Source organism: Aegilops tauschii, chromosome 6 (genome assembly GCF_002575655.3).
Source record: "Aegilops tauschii subsp. strangulata cultivar AL8/78 chromosome 6, Aet v6.0, whole genome shotgun sequence".
Classification (NCBI taxonomy): domain Eukaryota; kingdom Viridiplantae; phylum Streptophyta; class Magnoliopsida; order Poales; family Poaceae; genus Aegilops; species Aegilops tauschii.
Genome location: NC_053040.3, coordinates 491,384,753 through 491,404,395, shown reverse-complemented (window position 1 = coordinate 491,404,395; position 19,643 = coordinate 491,384,753). Strand labels below are relative to the sequence as shown.

The 19,643-nt window shown below is 44.6% G+C and overlaps 1 protein-coding gene and 1 long non-coding RNA gene across 2 annotated transcripts; both read right to left on the bottom strand.

Annotated features, from left to right (window-relative positions):
• Window positions 1-6,056: 6,056 nt before the first annotated feature.
• LOC120966012 (uncharacterized) lies at window positions 6,057-9,269 on the bottom strand. The gene is made up of 3 exons (XR_012186919.1): window positions 7,626-9,269; window positions 7,442-7,540; window positions 6,057-7,366 (listed from the first exon to the last, which is right to left on the bottom strand). It is a non-coding gene; the product is annotated as an uncharacterized lncRNA (long non-coding RNA).
• An 8,806-nt stretch (window positions 9,270-18,075) lies between these two features.
• LOC141026252 (uncharacterized mitochondrial protein AtMg00310-like) lies at window positions 18,076-18,762 on the bottom strand. Its single transcript, XM_073502258.1, has one exon. It carries the CDS (start codon window positions 18,760-18,762, stop codon window positions 18,076-18,078), a length of 687 nt encoding a protein of 228 aa, XP_073358359.1.
• Between the last annotated feature and the right edge of the window lie 881 nt (window positions 18,763-19,643).

Here is a 19,643-nt window from a genome sequence, read left to right as displayed (position 1 = left end):
CTATGCAGAGGCTGAGTATGTGCTCATTGTATTATGTATCTTCTTGATGCTCCATTCCGAGTCAATAAAATCCACCATTTATAGAAAAATACACGCGAAAGTACTGCAACTGTTACAATTTTGTTGATTGTATTAAGAATTTTTTTTCTGTACAAGTAGAGTTTGTGATAGCCCACGACAATGTTAGTCTTTCTTCTCTTCATGTTGCTATCCTTACCAACCATCTACTTGCTTGAGAGTCGGCATATGGGCCACTGACTATGGTATGATGAAGAACTATTATGGTGTTTCTCTGGTATAAAAACTAGTTTTCTTTTGCGAATTATGCAAACTAGTTATTGTATGTGTAGTTTTTATTTATGCATGTGGTATTGATCATTCTTTTGTATCTCTGCAGAAGTATTTACAAATTAATATGTTGCTATATATAGTGCTACGATCTCATTAACTTTGTACGTGTGATTGACAGTATATTTGCACAATATGCCTCAGATGGGCTCGTCTTTGAGCAATGCATTTTTTTAACTAGGCAAAGTTGAATTTGTTGATTCTCAAAAAAAAGTTGAATTTGTTGGAAGTTGTAATACTTTAAATGCTGATTAGATCACACAGCTAACATCAGCGACGACTTGGATTTAAGATAACCAGGCAAAGAAGGAACAGTCATTCTGTTAAAACATAATTTGTTTCAACAATTCTGAATTGCCCAAAGTAAGACACATACTCCCACTTGATATGTCCCTTAAGATTTTGTGGAATGCCCGCTAACCAGCTTACTAACTAATATTTTTTGTGTGGGAAAGCTTACTAACTAATTTGATATACTAGTTGGAGGAAAACCAATTATAGGGTATATGAATTGCGAAAACAAGGTGACTTGTAAAAGTATATGTTGTGAGGAAAATGTGAAAGGCATAATCAGTGCACATAAACGATGTTTGTCGGATCATCTCCCTGACCATCAATGTCATTAAGAAGAACATTGACGCAATGTGTGCCCACCCCAGCACCCAAGCAATAAAGCAGAACTTATTATGGAAAAATAACTAATTTGAAATATGACTATATATGTTAAAGACTTGAATCGAACTATGTAGACACCAATCCATCCAATAGGGTTCACTGCACAAAGCAGCGACACACGTGACCTAGAACGTGGCACCACCTCGGTGTTTTCTTTCGTTTATTTGGGGGTGCGAGGGCTGAACTCAAACACCTACCGGCCCACTCGGTGCAAAGACAGACCACCATATGTTGTTGGTGACCAGGATGCCATGGTAGGCTACCTCCACGAACATATCAGCATACCACATGTACGATTTTTACATAGAAGCTGCTCAAGGTGATGCAAAGGATGAGATTTGACACTAGCAATTTTGTGGAACCTTGTAACATCAAAAACATGAGCACCCACGATAATATTAACGCGGTGGTGCATTTATATATTAAAATGGAAGTCCATGGCATGCAAATCTATATGTGAAATCTTACAATAATGGAACAAATGCCGAAACATCTGTTTTTCATCGCAAAGGCTACATATGCTGCCTTGTCCATGCAGTTTAATGATCTTTTTTGATGTAAAATGAACAAAGGCTACACATGTTCAGAATCTCAATCCATGGGTTAGGGCATTGTCGGGACCCCCAAAAGAATAACAATGAAAATCTACACCATGTGAAGTTCACTGCACCAGGCGGCGCCGCTGGGCCCGACCCCGACGCCGCACCGGTACAGCAGCTTCTTCCCGGCGAAGCTCCACGGGGCCTGTAGCGTGACGTCGAACACCTGCTCCCCTCGCCTCGTGTCCGCCGCGAGGGCCTCCATCACGTCTGCCGGCACACGCACCTCCTCCCGCCTTGCGGCGACGGGCTGCTCCGCCACCTTCCGTGCGCCAACGCAGAACCGCGAGGCCCTGGCGTCAGCTAGCGGGATGCCACGGTAGGCCACCTCCACAGACATGTCGCGATGGACGCACGCTCCCCCGATGTAGTTCCACGAGGCGACGCCGAGCGTGAGGTTAAAGGCCGGGTCGACAACCGCCGCCGCGGCCGGGACGCCGGAGACGGAGCCGATTCCGACGTAGTAATGCGGGACTGGCCAGATGAGGAACAGACAAGAGATGAAGATGATGACCCAGATGGAGATGAACACGGTGTCGCACATGCCGGGGCACCTGATCTTGTCGATCCACCGGTCTCCTTGAGGCGCGACTGCCTGCTGCCTCTCCACGTCGGCGTCCATCTCCGGTTGATCGATCGTATTGCTTTTGCGATTTTTACATAGATCGGCACCGGCGAGCTTTCTAAATCGATTCTTTGGGTGTCCCGATAGGAAACAATTGGAGCCAACCGATCTGATCGCCGTGATAAAACTGTTTGCTAGCCAGAGAAGGTCGTGCACGGAATAGCAAAAAAAATTATCATAATTTATTTTATATTTTGACATGACGTAATAGCTAGTACTAGTTATTTTTCTCTTTTAGGATAAACGTGCTTCTTGGGTTCCCATATCCGGAATTTCAAAAAAAAAAAAAAACCAACCCAAGGGCTAACCCTCGTTGGCATTTTTTATAGGAGAAACTCCGCGAGCACTACGCGTCCGATTCGGGACTCGAACTCGGGTGGGCTGGCAGCAACCCCAGCTGCCCAGCCAACGGGTCGACGCCCCGTCGTCCATATCCCGGTCAAACGGAGGGACACGGCGACATCATTGTGCTATCTATAGGTTGTGTCGTTTATATTTTTTTCTTCTTTCGGAAAGGGGTATTCAACAAGTATCGAGCTCAGCAAGTCAGCATAAAAAATATTTGACGCCATTTAAACCGCACCATCTCACAATAGTATATCTCAACAAACCTACCAATGGATCATTACATGCGTCATAGTACGCCCGTTTGAGATCTGAGCGAACAAGGAAAAATATGCTACTCTTAGACAAAGCATTTAAAAAGAGGGTGCCACGCGTGTGCCGATGCTCGACGTGTCCAACCGAAGGTCAAATTTGTGATTCTTATCCCTCGAGCCGAGCTTCAAATCACACCTTCAACAAGAACACAACACATGCATGTCAAAAATGCCCGATCTAGACATTGGCGAGTTCATGTGCTTTCGCCAGGAGAATCTACATGTACTTGTTGAAACCGTCACCATAAGTAACGTCTCTACCAGCTGGCACATTCTCACTTGATGAATCATGGCGAGAGAACCCAAGGCCCTCCCACACCATTGAAGAAAACGTGAAGAAGTTAAGGACATCGTGTCCCCACATCGATCCACTATCGCACCACCTTTGGTCCTCATCACCTAGAGATGGATGGCCATAGACAAAGGATCTGCCACTACAACCACCTCATACTTATGGAATGGATGCTCCTACAATGCATATGGATTACTAAACTGCTTTAGAAGCAACTTGCATATCGATTGGGCCTATTTGTTTATAGTTGCCATTTCTCTCGAGGGTCGATGGATGATATTAGAGTAACTACTCCGTGATGGTGGTGGTGGGATTAAGATTCTCCATCCAAGTCGGTAATGCCATGCATGTTCACCCCCGAAGTCAAACACTCTTGCACCATTTGATGAAGATGATTGCTTGTCCCGCCGGCTGGTCGAGCTTCACTTGTGGTCTTGTGGATTAATGGTACGGCTTTGCTCCAAGTAAAGATCGGAGGGGACCGTGTCGACTAATATATATGGATTGATCGATTGCTTGCGGATTTTTGCTTCTAAAAAACACTTACCATGCATAAACCTCCTCTCTAGCTGAAATGTTCGAAAGGAACTAATAAATTTCCGTGCTTTCCTTTTATGTTTCATGGCTAATATATTTCCAAGTTTTCAAAGAAAATGCAATGCTTCTATCCTCTTAGGCTACTTCCAATGCATTGGTGCTTAGATGGGGTGCCAAGAGCATTAAATAGCTAAGCAACTGAAGTTTACAATGCATAGGTGTTTAGTTTGTTGTTGCTAAGCTTTCTACATTTAATTGTTAAACAACCAAACTCTCTCATGCATAGGGCAAACTTCTTTCATTTAAGTGTTTTGTATAGGTCCGCGCGCTTGGCATTGGTTCTTCCTGGGGTCACCAAAATATTCTCTCTCTTCTTAACTATCATGCCACATCAGATTTTTTGCCTATGTGGCATGCTAAGCACCTGTACACCATGGAGCATTGGGAAGGGCCTTATGTCGGTTGTGACCTGGGGAAGCAAATTTTAATATGCATGCCTTCCATTTTTTTCCAGTGAGATGGCAAACTATTGTAGTATGTGAAAGTCACGCTCCTGGTGCGGGTGGATTAGAGATTCTAACAGAGCTACATCGCTGTGTTTGTGTGTGTGTGTGTGTCTAAGTTACAATATTAAACACTAAACTATGATGCTATGTACGCAATATTAGTACACAGCGGATGAAATTCAGTGCATTCAACCACACATAAAAATAATCAAATCATATGTATGCAAAAGTAAAATCAACGACTATTTTAGTTCATCGATGGTTACTATAAACAATGTTGATTCAGTACCAAGTTACGTAACATACACATATTATGTACTTATTGTTCAACCCAACTTGCAACACACATTTGTCAAATATCAAATTATATTCTAGAGGTTTCAATTCATATGTTTATATAATGATAGACTAGAAACCCTACTATGATACAAATGAGCAAACACACATACTCCCAAATACATATGTAAACACTATAAAATTTACATAATTATCAAAAAATAATCAAAAGAGGACCTTTTCAACAACACATAACTTAAATTTGGCACAATAAAAAATTTCCTAACATACATTATATCTGTGTAATGAGAAACACTATAATTAATATTTATTAATATTTTTATGTGCTCAAATATAAAATCTAATTGATGGAAAAATTATACTCATTGAACCTATAGCATGATAAACGAATAAGTCCGAAAGTATAAAATTTTAGTATAAAAAATATTTATATTAATTCATCCACTGTCTGAATTGTGTAACTCTGAGTTTAGTGTTGGGAGACTCTTCCGTTGAGGTGACCGAGGAGAGTCAGCCCAATGCACATGTTGGGACGGAGTTTACGGGTGTTCGCCGTCAGGCCTCTGGCACGTACACGGCACACGCCAAAGACGAACGAGGTAGGCAAAAACACTTGTGAACTTTCGAAATAAAAGAACAAGCCGTGAAAGACCGAAAGGACTTCGTCCTGAAGCTCGAGTTAAAGTAAAGAAACAGTTGAAAAAAAAAGAAGAAACATCGAAGGAATGGAATACTGAAAGAGAAAAAAAAAGCGTGCATTGCGCTTGAGCAGAAGGTATTTTTTAATCAGGAACACAAATCATCCTAAAACTTTTGTGACGTTTTTGCTGCAAAATAGTAAATAATATAGAAGTCGTAATGTTCATATTAGTGTCTTGTAGTAAACTTCTGATTAGTAATTTTGTGTCTAATACTGCCAGTCCCCTACCACAATGTGGGTTAATTAAATACATGGTCAAACTTAAATCTCAGAAAGCATGTTATAACCAGAACGGATGAACTATCTACAATCACACCATCTAAATGTGGTTAAAATTCTCAAAAATAATTTAAAACTTGATATAATTAAGATAAATTGTCATAGTCTGGTTTGGCCTTTTTTTACTTGTGGATTACATTTTAAAATTAAGTCTGCATGTATGGTAAAGACATTTTGAATCAATGTTCTGAAAAGAATTTTGCGGTTTGTGTAAACTTTTTTAGTCATAATTTTATTTGTAGATAGCATGGGAGCGCTGAAAATCTAGCGTGTGTACAGCATGCTGATTTTTAAGCTAGTTAACATCTTATATTATATTATATTATATCATATAGATGGTGGTGCACGTACTGGATAGCAAGAGCAGCAGCAACATGCAACAAGCCAAGGATCAGCGACTGGACATGCCCTGGTCGCCGCCCGCCCATGGCTGGACCAAATTAAATATAGATGGGAGCTACATCAACGAAACAAGGGCGGCTGGTGGTGGAATGGTGCTACGTGATGACGCTGGTTCTATTATCTTTACTGCATGCAGGCAGATCACCACATGTGATGATGGACTAGAGGCAGAGCTCATGGCGTGCAGAGAAGGCCTTGATCTTGCTCTTCATCGCACCGGATTACCCATTGCGATCGAGTTGGACTGCGCTCAGGCAGTCTTGATGCTAAATACGAGTCATGGGGACCGCTCTCCAGACAGGACTTTTGTGCGCGACATTCAGTTACTAATGCCTGAGGACCCATGAGAGATTTCAATTATGCATATTAGACGTACTCAAAATAAAGTTAGTAGCACACCCCGTACTGTCATTTGGTTTGGTACGGGCACAGACGCTGTTGTAAATTTGTGTATGACTGAAAAGCCGCCTTGAGTAATGAAATCTTCCTATTTCCCACAAAAAAATATGAGAGAATTCCTTCTATGACACTACTACTAAAATATGATGCCTTATGTGACACTCCCAACTTTTTGCTTCCTTCTATGGACACTTGTGTAAAATTTATGCCTCACATGACACTCTAGTGTATTTTTAGAGCTAACGGTGTCAACTTTTCACATACAAAGTCACTTTTGACCCTGGTGCAATGTGTGACAAAAATACAAGAAATATTGTTGTACTATGTAATATGGAACCGTGCATGTAGATTCATAATAACTGAAACGCTAATTCAAAAAAATTCAAAAAAATCGGCAAAACCTCCCCTGCATTTTGATGTCATATCCCCTACACACAGTTTACATATACATAATCGATTGAACAATTCTCAACAAGTGCCATAAGCAACCAGATTCACACATAAGTCGCCAATAGTTCACATATGTCAGGCTAAAGGACCTCCAAAAGAACCATCATATCACAAGAACTCCAAAAGAACCATTACATCAATGGAAGAGCATAGAAGCATATGAAATTACAAGCTGAGCCTTCTTTTGCTTCTTGTGCTCATAGCAGGCTAGGAGGATTAAACTTTCTGCTCCTTGTGCCCATTGCTGGGCTGTCAAGTGGCACCGGAATCTTCTTAGCAACCTTCTTTTTCGTCTTGGCCTTCTCAATGGAGCCAGTTTTTGATCTGCACATGCGTGTATGGCAACAATAAGTTTAGGGTAGTAATGACAGCATAAAGTTTATGGCAGTAGCAAGTTTATCGCAGTAATGACAGCAACAAGTTTATGGCAGCAGTAAGTTTAGAGCAGCAAGTTTATGGCAGCAGCATAATACAGCAAGTTTATGGCAGCAGCAACAAGTTTATGGCAGCAAGTAATACAGAAAAGTACCTCTTTGAACCTCCAGATTCAATGTTGTCACGTTTTCTCTTTTTCTTAGTTGTAGTTTCCAAGCTTTGGCTATGATGAGAAAGAAACAACTTAGAACATAAACTGAGTTTTCATACTCATTGGCAGAACTGTATAAGTGCTAACCTTGGTGGTGGAAAAAGCATCCTTGTTGGTGCTCCATCCTCGCAAGGCACAATGGACTGGGTTGTTTTGCTAGTCTTTGCCCTCTTCTTTGGTGGTTCTCTACATGAGCAATAGGAAAACTAGTTAACACATGTAGTTGCAAACAAAAATAATAAGAAAAGCAAGAAAGAGTAATCTATATTACCTAATAGCCAACATTGCAGCAATGTCATCAGGGTTACCCTTCTTACAGTTGTGCCAATGATGCCCATATTCCTTACAAATTGGACATAAGTGCTTGCCCTTTTTTCTTTTCTTGTCACTACAACCTTTATATCTCTCAGTTTTAGGCCTGCCAGCTGTAGCTTTAAGTAGTGGTGGATGCATGAAAAATCCATGGTCAGATTCAGGCCATTGGCTCTTGTCAGGCATAGCAGGGATCAGGTTGGAATAAGCTGCTCTGAATTTTTCAGTGGAATAATACAAATCAACGTAATTCTTTATGTGAGCATCGCTAAGTGATGTGATGAATGCAAGAGCATGTTTGCAAGGAAGACCACAAACTTGCCATTGTCGACATGAACATGTTCGATCCTGCAAGTTAACGACAAACCTAAAACCGCTGCCTCCTAATGCAACCACTTCAGCCACTTCTTCTGAGCATTCTACCACCTCCAAGTTGAATTCTCTAGTCAATGCGTTTAACTTCTTCATTATGTGGGGTAGAATCAATCCATCTAACTTCTTTGCTACTTTTCTCCTATCATTCCACAAGATCATAATCATCTACCTCGCCTTGTCCAAGAAATCGTCCAAGTTCAATGACTTGTGGTGCTTGATCCAATTGTTAAAGCACTCCGCCAAGTTGTTGGTTACATAGTCCACCTTGCATATGGTCGAGAACTGACTCCTAGACCACAACCTATTGTGCCACTTCCTAATATATGTTGTTGCGGCTGGCTTTACTGCCTCCATTGCAGCCCAACTCTTGTCAAATATATATGGGTTCCATGAGTAAGCAGCTGCCCATAGGTGGTCATCAAATACTTTTCCAGTAAACTTCTTCTTGAAGTTGCTCACCAAGTGGAACATACATTCTCTATGTTCTGCCTCCGGGAACACTTCTTTTACCCCTGTCATCACTGCTTGGCCAGCATCAGTGCATATGGCTAAACCTGTTGGTGATCCTATGGCCTGTCTTAGCAATTGCATGAACCAGATCCAATTTTCATTTGTTTCAGAGTCAAAAATTCCAAAACAAACTGGATACATCCAATTATGGCCATCCACTGCAGTAGCACTAGCCAATTGCCCCTTGAATCTGCCTGTCATAAAGGTGTTGTCCACAGCCAAATACGGCCTGCAGCCACTAAGAAATCCATCTATGCAAGGTTTGAGAGCAACAAAAATTCTTCTAAACCTTATTTTACCATTTATGGTATGATGGTCGATCTGCACTATGCTATTAGGGCAGCAACTTTCAACTTGTGCTTTAAACCTATACAAGTTGTTAAAACTACTATCCCAATCACCATATAGTTGCTTCAAGGCTAGCAGCTTACCCATATAGACTCTCTTGTAGTGGATTTTGATCTTGTAGTGTTCTTTCAGCTTTTTTCGCAATTCCATTGCTCCTAGAGTTGCATCTTCAATGAGCCAATCTTTCACCTTCTCACATATCCAGAACTTAGTTGCGTTCTTCACTTTCTTTTTCCTTTTCGTACTAGAACAATCGTGGTCAAAAGGTTTTTTTTTCACCTACAAAAGAGGAATACAAGTAAGCTAAAATCTCCTCAACATTTATGCAAGATATATTCAGAAATAAGTACGATTAGACAATAACCATTACAGTACGCCTATCGGCTGTTGTAGAAGCATGTATCCTCCATGGGCAATCATCTTCATCTGTTCTTTTACAATAGGCCCTTAACCTATGTTTTGTGCTCTTCTCTGTGTTATACTCAAAGTCACGTTTGACTGCATGCTGAGAAAGAGCCAACTTAAACACATCCATATTGGGATATGTGGATCCTACAGTCACTGGAGGGTCTTGCTGGTCATACTCTGTATTTGGGGCATGATCTGGCTCATGCAACTCCTCCTCCTCTACTTCAGGCTCCTCCTCGCTCCCATCCTCGCTATCATCCTTAGGAACATTGGTTTTGTCTTTCTCTTTACCAGAAAAAAGAACCAATTTTAGAGGTATAGGTTCTTTCTCCAAATACATTTTCTCCTCATCAATACCAACATGCTCACTCTCCGGGATTGGGTTGCAAAGATAACTATCATCGGCCTCTTTTGTGTTGTTGTCCGCTTGAACATCTGTCCAATCCTCGGCGATAGGCTCATATGCTTCTTTGGAGGGATCACAGTATGCAATCAACATCTGCACTACCTTTTCTGGATCCATCCTGCAAATCATAGAGAAATACATAAACATTGCTACTAAATTTCAGCATACTAAACTGCATCTGGAGAGTACAAGCTCGAAGCACTCACCCTTCTTGCCAATCTGCCCAAGCCGACCAGCCCAAATCGGCGCGTTGCCCGCCTTCCGCGCCTCCAGGTCTTCCCTCCACGCCTCCAGGCCCGCCTTCAGCCGCCCTGCCTTGCTCGCCATCGGTCGCCCCGCCTTGCCCGCCCTCGGCCGCCGCGCGGCCTGGTTCTCCTCCAGTCGCCGCCTGCTCCATGGCGCCCTCGGCCGCCGCGCCTTCCGGTGACACAGCCGCGCCGCCGCTGCTAGGGTTCCGCCCTGACGCGTGAGGTGCGGGCTCGGGGTTTCGTTCGAAAGTCTCTGTTCGACTCGTGACGTGAGGAAGGCCGGGGTGCTCGATCGAGTCAAATGGGGGCAGTTTGGTCCAGACGGGTAAAAAGTGATGGAACGATTTAACAGAACCGACGGCAGTGTCATGTGAGGCATAAATTTTATACAAGAGGTCACATGAGGAAGCAAAAAGTTGGGAGTGTCACATAAGGCATCAAATTTAAGAGTAGTGTCATAGAAGGAATTCTCTCAAAAAATATTATATAGATGGTGTTGCATAAACATGAGTACTCCCTCTGGACGGGGGGCATAGGACGTACGGGTATACTAGGTCGTCAATTTAACTAACAAAATATATGTTATACATCACTAAAATTATGTGTTAAGAAACTTTGTTTGAATACAAATTCAATGATATGCTTTTGATGGTATATAACACTTCTTTCGTTTCGAGCTGATGGCCTAGAAACCCCGGCCTATCGTATTAATCCGCCCGGATAGTAATAGTACGGTGTCTATTTTGTTGTTGTTTATCAACTGAATGAAACCGAGGTTGGGTGTTATTGTCTAAAAGGAACAAGACATATATTGCCCAATTTTGAACAAAAAATAAATATTTCGATGTAAATAGTAAGCTCAAGCGAGATATTTAAAGATCAGGCGGCAATAGTTTCTACATGACTTAGCAACTAGGCATGCAGGTGTTCCAAAAAGACTTTGCAACGAACGATTAAAACGAGTAGGGAGCAACAAAGACTTCAATCCAAGCTATTAACTAGAGGTCCATCCAATAGAGATCACTAGTGCACATGGCAGCGGCAGTGGCGGCGGCCCGAACACGGCACCTCCTCCCCAACCTCCTCCCATCGATCTCCCCCGGGAGCTTGAGCGCGACGTCGAACACCGCCGCCCCTTGCCTCATCTCCTCCACTAGGGCATCCATCACAGTCTCCGGAACATGCACCGCCTCCCCCCTGGCTACCACAGGCCGTTCAGTCGCCATCCGTGGCCCGGCGCAGAGCCGCCCTACCGTGGCACTGGCGAGTGGGACACCGCGGTAGGCCACCTCCACGAACGTGTCTTGGTCCACACAGGCGCTCTCTTCGTAGTTCCTCGAGGCCACGCCGAGGGTAAGGTTGAACGTCGGGTCGACCACCCCGAGCGCCGCCGCCGCAGGGGCATCGAGGCCGGAGACGGAGCGGATCGTGATGTAGTAACGCGGCCGCGGCGAGCCGAGCACGAACCAGGTGACAAGGAGGATGGTGACCGGGACGGTGAAGAGCACGGCCTCGCACCACATCCGGGCGTTGCGCTTCCTCTCCTCGGCCTCCGGGTCTCCGTCGGCCATGACCTCCTGGTTCTCAACGTCGGCGTCCATCTCCGGCTCCTGTCGACTTGCTTTTGCGGCGTTGCTGCTTGCAGGCAGATCGGTCGACGTTCGTGCAGGAGTAGTATGGGTAGGTAGATAGATGGGGATTCGCGAGCCAGTTTGATGGCCGAAAACTCCTTTCCTTTTCTTTGTGAGCGCACTTTCCTTTTCGTTTGGTTTTTCTTTTTGAGGGGTTTTCGTTTGGGTAACGAACGATTCCTTTTGCACTAGGCCGGTCATATATCTGGGCCTTTGACTACTCGAGTCTTGGGGGCCAAGAACCTGACGGCCCATATATTAGAGGCACTCCACAGTGCTTGACAACTTGCCATTGCCATTCCCCCCTCAAAAAAAAAGACAACTTGCCATTGTTGTCTCAAAAATAAAAATTGCCATTGTTTTCTTATATCAAAATAAAAGAGAAACTTGCCACTGTTCTACTGTCACAAAAGAAATTTGAAATCGTTCTCCTCAAAAGAAAAAGAATAACTTGCCATCGTGTTGTGCCATTGTGCCAATTCGGCAAGATGCATCGTTCATCCAATAGCTCTAAGACTGAAACCTATGCTTTAATACGTACGAGCCGAAAGAAGGCAGATTGATGCTGGTGTAATCATTCCACAAAAAAAGAAAAGAGTATATGCATCAGTTTCAAAGCCCTTTGAGGGAAGTTAGAATCATCATATACCCCGACCTCTATTTCCCACTAATTATCCTTTTTGACTTTTTCACAGCTTAAATCAGCTAATCGGATGACCACATGTGCATTAGTTATGGACCTGAGGGGGTACCTTTTTGGGGGTGCACCCAGCGATTTCGCAGTGGATTCGGGACTGCGCATCGTAAATGTAGCAACACAGAATACCTACAGCGATGGTAATGCGAGCACAAACGAGTAGCAAGAATGGAACGTTTGGGATATTGAAGATATCAGAAACAGTTTTATAGGGACAACTGTATGCATCATGGCTCCTTATCCCTGACGGTTTCTGGGTCGTCTGAGAAGGACTCACCTATCACCCACACTCGTCTGGCGACGGTTTAAAATGCCGTCGCGAAAAGGGGTTAAAAACCGTTTGTATAGTAGCTCGCTGTAGCAGTGTGATTTCATGTTTATTTACATGATACAGCAGCAAATATCTATGCCCCAAAATTTGGAAGACCACCAAGAATTATGAGGATAACACGAGTACCAAATTCTAGGAATGGATCATGGGTGTTATGCTCAAAGTCTTCGTTATAGGAAGTACTATATCTGCAGTTTCAGGAGATAACTATTCGATCTTCTATGATCGGTTGACGCATGTGATCTCCTATTGATACCAAATTGATCCAAAACTAAGGTTTTCATCATTAATTGCTGAAATTTTTCTCTACACAAATTGCAACACCTCTCTATAGCCCACATTACTTCCTTAATCTCCAAATTCTCACATTATGACTAAGCACTCCAACAATTACTCATTTAATTGGCAACCTCCTACTTTTAGTTTATACAAAAACGAATTCTGCTAATAAAAACCTTCTTGAATAAGCTAGCTTTCTTTGACAAGTTGTTCTATTTTTCCAAATATTGTAAATAGTTAAAGTTTCTCCATCAATCCTACATTATAACATCAATAGTAAAGCTATACGTCAAGGAGCAATGTTTGCTGACACAGAAAATAATTCGGTACATAGGAAAGTAACCCTTTCTATCAAATTGAGACAAACATTTTTTTGTTTTATCTGCATGTATGCACATTTTTCAAATATATGAGATAGAAAGAACCGCATAATGAACCATGCATGCAACGATTAGGCTAGGAAAATGCTCTAGAATTGTGGAGGCCCTAGTGCTAATGATGTATAAGAGGGTAACATAAATACTTTCATTGGTATATATTGCACATCATGAAAATTATTATAGAAGTATAAACTTCAAAAATGTAATTTTATTAGCAAATAAAGTCTTACTGCACCATGTATGTGTGATTACATGATGCAAATAATGATTATAAGATACATGTACTTAACTATAAGTGCAACGGGGGGGGGGGGGGGGCGCAAATTCCCCCTATCCACCCCATAATAGTTTGGAATATATGTTCTGCAAATCACATCTTTTTACAATTTATTTAGGTAAAAATGTGAGTTTCTTGAAGAAGAAGATTGTTTTATATGAAGCATTATGGATTCAGTAACAAGTTGGGAGAACTCGATTGACGTGTAGCGGCACCAATAACCCTACTGCGACCGTGGAGAAGGTGGGGAACACGCGGGAGGGGAGGTCGAATGAGGAGGGAAGGTGAGATTTATTTGGAAAGATTCGGAGGGAGGGCCACAGCGTACGTGGGAGGGGAGGTCGAACGAAACGATGAAAAAACCTTTTTGGTGAAAACGGAGACATGCCGGTTGGACGGAAGGAAAAATATCTAGGAAATGTTGTGATTACGATTCAATAATCAATAATAGGGATGATGATAGATAATAAATGACGTGATGCGTGGGATTAGCTATTTGTTATTTAGAAATATCTAATACTTTGTTTTCGAAGGTTATCGGCAAAAATCTTATGTCCGTCTTTTAGGAAGGTGATATCACATATATGGTGTGATGTCTAAATTATTAATTACCTAATATTTATGTGTTTGAATTGAATCGGCATCTTTTTTTGGAAAAGGAGGTTAAAACCCCCTGCATCTACATTAATCGATGCATACAACCATCTTTATTAATTATTCAACAAAGATCTAATGAGAACGTACATCAAGCCACTACTCACACCTACAAACTCGGTAATATGGAGTGCTCTCACTCCTCATAACTAAAACCGGTGTCGTCGCTGATCCACCCACATAACATATTGGAACATACAGCTGGTGCAGCAAACTTATAGCATACACCATATGCACATGTTTTAGAAGCCGCCATCATCATCGAACCGCTGACCCATCTTCAAGACAGAGATCCGCATCATCCTTGCCAGTCCGGCCATCCGTCGATGCCACCACGGCGCCCAACAGCACCACCTCCCTGCGCGCAAACAACTGAGCACGTCGGGGTCGCTGCAGGTACACCGCAGCACCAATGCCGCCAAATACCACCAGCCGACACAGCTTGAAGTCTCTAGAAGATGTTGTGTGTAGCACCTGCCGAGTAAGCATGACATAGCGTAGCACTTGCCGGCCAGGCATGACTTGACATCTCCACCGAATCTTCGTGCAAGAAGAGGCCGCTCCACCTCCTGCCTCTGTCGTCCAGCGCTTCCATAAACGATGCTCTGAAGAGAGAAACGACACCTCAGTGCCGCCATCGTTCGATCTGGAAGACCAGATCCTAGGGTTTCCCCCGGAGGAACACGAGTGGGTTGACAGTAGTTACACGACGATGCCTTCATCAAGGTAACGACGCAAAACACCGCCATCGCCCGCCGTCGGCTCGGTTTTCACCAACAACTATGTCTCCCTGACTCGCAATCGGGACTAGATGATGGATCTCGAGATCTGACCACCTAGCCTTCAGGTCGACCATCTCCGACGAAGAATAAGACCACCACCGCCAAGCCTAGGGTCGCTGCCCCAGGCGTCCGTGTGATGACGGAGGAGAATCGGTCTGGGGTAGGAAACTCCAGATCCGACTCCGCCAGCCACCATTGCTTGCCCCCGCTGCCCCCATAGTCGTGGTGGCCCAGCCGCTGTCAGAATCCCATCGGGTCGCTGCCCAATTGTGTCAACTCTGCCTCCACGCCGAGCGCCCAGGTTCGTCGTCGCATCTCGGCCAGATATCCCCTCGCGGAGAGAGGAGGAGAGCCCGCCATCCGCCGGCCTCCTCCTCGGGCGGTGGGGAAGCAGGGAGGGAGGGTGGGGGGGGCCTCGGGTTCGCCCGAGCCGCCCCCTGGAGGCGACGCGAGCGAGGCAGTTACGATATGGACTGAGACCAACACCTAAAAAATGGGAGAGATTTTCACTTCCCGGCTTGTGCACCAACTAGGGATGTATCCAACCATTTTAAATGAGTATCAAGATATTTCTTGACGAGTGGTTCACCACACACCAAACTTGACTCTCAATAAATGGGGAAAAACGCATGTGCATCACCTGTCAATTCTAGGAATTGTACTTGGATCGTTAGCCTGCACAACCGCATGCCCAACCATTAAGCCAAGGCTCTCTTTGCGTTGAATCGACATCTGCCAAGCAAGCACGAAAAATGAAAGGAAGGCCGGGTGAATCGATCCATTTTTTCAGTGCGAGGGAGAAAAAAACAGCATGGAGGGGGTGGTCCGATGTGAAGGCGAAAATAATAAACCATAGAAGCAAAAAAAATAAACCGTACCAACTTCCCATTTGGGAATAGAGATTACTTTATTATGAGCCCAGCACAGGTCGAATACAAAACACAAAGAAACAAGGGCACCCTATAGACACTCAGTCCCCTGGGGTGGACACGTCACCGCGACCTAAACCACAATTTCCATAGTTACTTAACCAACCCTTCACAGTGAAGACCGTCCAGACGCCGTATGCCGCCAGAAAGACAAAAACCAATGAATCAACGAGTGGACTGCCCGAGACACCGGAGGCGAAGGTGCATGCCACAGTCATGGCGAGAACCACCACCATGGCAGTTACGTGCTTCATCTCTCCTCTAGACGGGGTCTTTCTCATCAGCAGCAGCTTCACCAAGAGACCCAGCCCTATGGCAAGTGTAAGCGTGTTCAAGAACATGAAAAGAGGTATGGTGTGACCTGCATTCCTGAGGGCGAGCAGGGCATGGTGCTTGGTCTTGGAGTCTGGATAGGGAGTATGCGCGGCTACCAACAGCGGCAGATAGTCCTTGGGTATCCAGTTAGGCGGGTGCATCCCCGTCTGGAACGCGAAGCCGACGAAGAGCGTGGCCACCGTCATCAGCCACCCGCGCATCTTGTCCAGATACTCCGCGTCTTCTTTAGCTTGCTGAGACGCCGGAGTCTGGATAGGCTCGCCATCTGCACGCAGCGCTTGCACATGCAGCAGCAGCTGCTCCAGGATCTGCTTGCGGATCTGGTCCTCATCACCGGCGCCGGCACCTGCAGCAGCTGCTGCTCGAGGATCTGCACGAACTTTGGGGTTGCCTCTTGTGTGAGACACGCCGGCGTCTGCCTCGCGCTCAGCCCCGGCCATTTCGGCGTGGCTATGCTCAGCATTAGACATCTATGATGTATGATCTACACGAAGATGTTGCATGCGCAGCTTCTTCTTACTCTAAAAGCTGCGTCTTGGCGAGATGTAAACAGAGCTGAGTTTCCTTTCCTTATGTATAGCACATGGAAATGTGGCATCTTCTCCGGTTTTTCACCTAACAGTTGCATGTTCTTCACCTAACATTTGCATGTTCTTTGCCTAAAGCCGTTCAGACAAAAAAATTGCCCAAACCTGAACGTTGCATGTTCTTCCAAATAACATATTGACCTTGACAGGTTGTACGCGTGCATGCATGTGTTGCATATCTTAATAATCACTGGTGAAGCAGTGATACACATTATTTTGCATGGGTGTTTTTTAAATAACAGGCCGGCCTTAGAATTATATATTTTTTTCCAGGCAAATCAGAGAACTGTTATTCAACAAAAGAGTTCCCCGGGCAATCAGCAAGGAGGCTGGTTACCAAGAAACTAGGAGTCTCCTCAAGCCAACATTCGGTCACATTCAAAGTGCATGCACGTTTCGCACAGAGATGCGCCGATAAGTTTGCTGGCCTATTTACATGTTCAATCTCAAAAACTGAAAAATCAAAAGCTAGTTCTCCTATTTCATCTAAGATAGGAGCCACAATCGAACGTGAATTGTGGCGAGTATGCCAGAGTTGTACCAACTCCTAGCAATCGGTCTCCATTATCACATGCGAGCCTCAAAGTTTTGCAAATAGAGCTCCTTCCCGCATCGATAAAGCTTCCATTATCAATGGATCCGAGATATCACCGAATGGTTTGCACCATGCTCCCATCAACGCGGACGCGGAACGGGCTATGCCACCCGGACCTCCTCTACCTTCCGCAACGTTAAGTGCACCATCCGTCGTGATCTTGATCATACCTGGCTCAGGCGGCCGCCAGCCATGACCTGGTAGTACAATGGTTGAATTTCGGGGCAGCTCCAGCAACGCAAGGGCCTCCCTAGTCGACCTGATAGCGGCTGTTGGGTCCCTCCCCTCTTCACCATGCTTGATCCGATTACGAGAATGCCGGATCGTCCACATGATGGTGATTACCTTTGCTCGATCTTCATCCTTGAAGCGGTCTCCACATAGAATATCTCTGGCCCAAGAATGTGGGTGTAAGCGAGGAAGCCGCAAACCAAACCACGCACAAGCTTCATCCCAGAAGCGACGTGCATGGGAGCATTGAATAATAGCATGCATGAGATCCTCCTCCTTAGCCCGACATACTTTGCAAGTGTCTAAGACTGCAATATGGCGATACTTGAGTGTGCACTCATCCGGTAGAATCCCTCGTAGTAACCTCCACCAGAACACTCGTATCTTTGGGATCACGTTGAGTTTTCATAGGGCATTCCACATCTGTTTGTCATCTCTTGAAGCGCCGGTAGCCGCCCCTTCCTCTAGAGCACTGCGCTCGTTCTGAGTCACTAGAGCACGATACGCCGATTTAATAGTGTAGTTGCCTGATCTTTCAAAGGCCCAAGCATAAAATTCCTCATCTCCCCCCTTCCTGATTGGGATGTTTAGAATGGCGTCGGCATCAGGGGTGATGAAGGTTGTTCGAATCAACTCCTGCCTCCACGGCCAGTTCTTGGGATCAATGAGATCGGAGACTGTCTGAACATTAGTGTTCGGTGGCTTCAGCAATGGTGTCATAGAGATGGTCCCGGGAATCCACTTATCGGCCCACACATCAATGGAGTTCCCCTCTCCCACTCTCTTAATAAGACCTGCTTGCAATGCTTCCCTACCAGCAATGATAGCTCTCCATGTTGCTGACATAGATTTGGGAACATAAGCATGCATAAAATCTGTATCAGGGAAGTAGCGGCCCTTCAGAACCCTTGCACATAGAGAATTAGGGCTAGTCATAAAGTGCCAACCGTGCTTCCCAAGCAGCGCAAGGTTAAACTGATGAGGGTCCCGAAACCCCATTCCTCCTTTGCACTTTGGTGTTGCCAGATTATTCCAGGAAACCCAATGCAATGCATTCTTGTCAATAGAGCTGCTCCAGAAATATTTGGCCATTGGTGAAGTCAGACTCTTGCACACCTTTTTTGTGAGTAAGAATGTGCTCATAGAATATGTGGGAATCGCCTGAACCACTGATTTCAACAATGTTTCGCGGCCTGCACATGCAAGCAATTTTTCAGACCATCCCTGGATCTTCCCACGATCTCTCTCCCCAATGTGATCGAATGTCCCGCTAGTGATGCGGCCGACCGCCGTGGCAGCCCCAGGTAATGCTCGCTGAAAGCCTCAACATCACTGTTGAGGACAGCTTTCAACTGCTGCTTAAGCTGGGCTGGTGTGTTAGAACTGAAGTAAATGGAGCTCTTAGCACGGTTAACACACTATCCCGATGATTCACCATAAATTCTCAGAATTTCATTAAGTCTCTCGGCACTCTGGGTGTTTGCACTGATGAAGATCAAGCTATCATCAGCGAACAGCAAATGTGTGACCCAAAGTGACCTATAGCTGACTCTTATGCCTCTGTCAATGTACCCAACATTGTAATACTCCCTCCTTAAAGAAATATAAGAGCATTTAGATCACTACTTTAGTGGTCTAAACACTCTTATATTTGTTTAAGGAGGGAGTACGATACAATGTGAGAAGACCAATGAGGATGCGGCGGCACATCACTCAATGGGATCATCAGTTGGGTCATGAGTTTCATCATCACTATTACGCATGTATCATCATTCATCCTTGTAGCATGGAGGTGGACCATTCGGCTCATTGTCTTCGCTTCGACGGAACCGTTCAAGTAAATTTAAGTCCCTCGGGTTTTGAATGACCTCGTCGTCGTCTTTTGGATTGTCTTCTTCTATGCCCTCATCTTCATGTTGCACAATGTCTACTTCCATGCAAGTTTTTTTATCACGATTTTGGTTTTTTCGGAC

Excerpts from the sequence above, each read along its gene's own strand:
- LOC141026252 (XM_073502258.1), bottom strand. The coding sequence starts at position 18,762 with ATGGCCAAATATTTCTGGAGCAGCTCTATTGACAAGAATGCATTGCAT.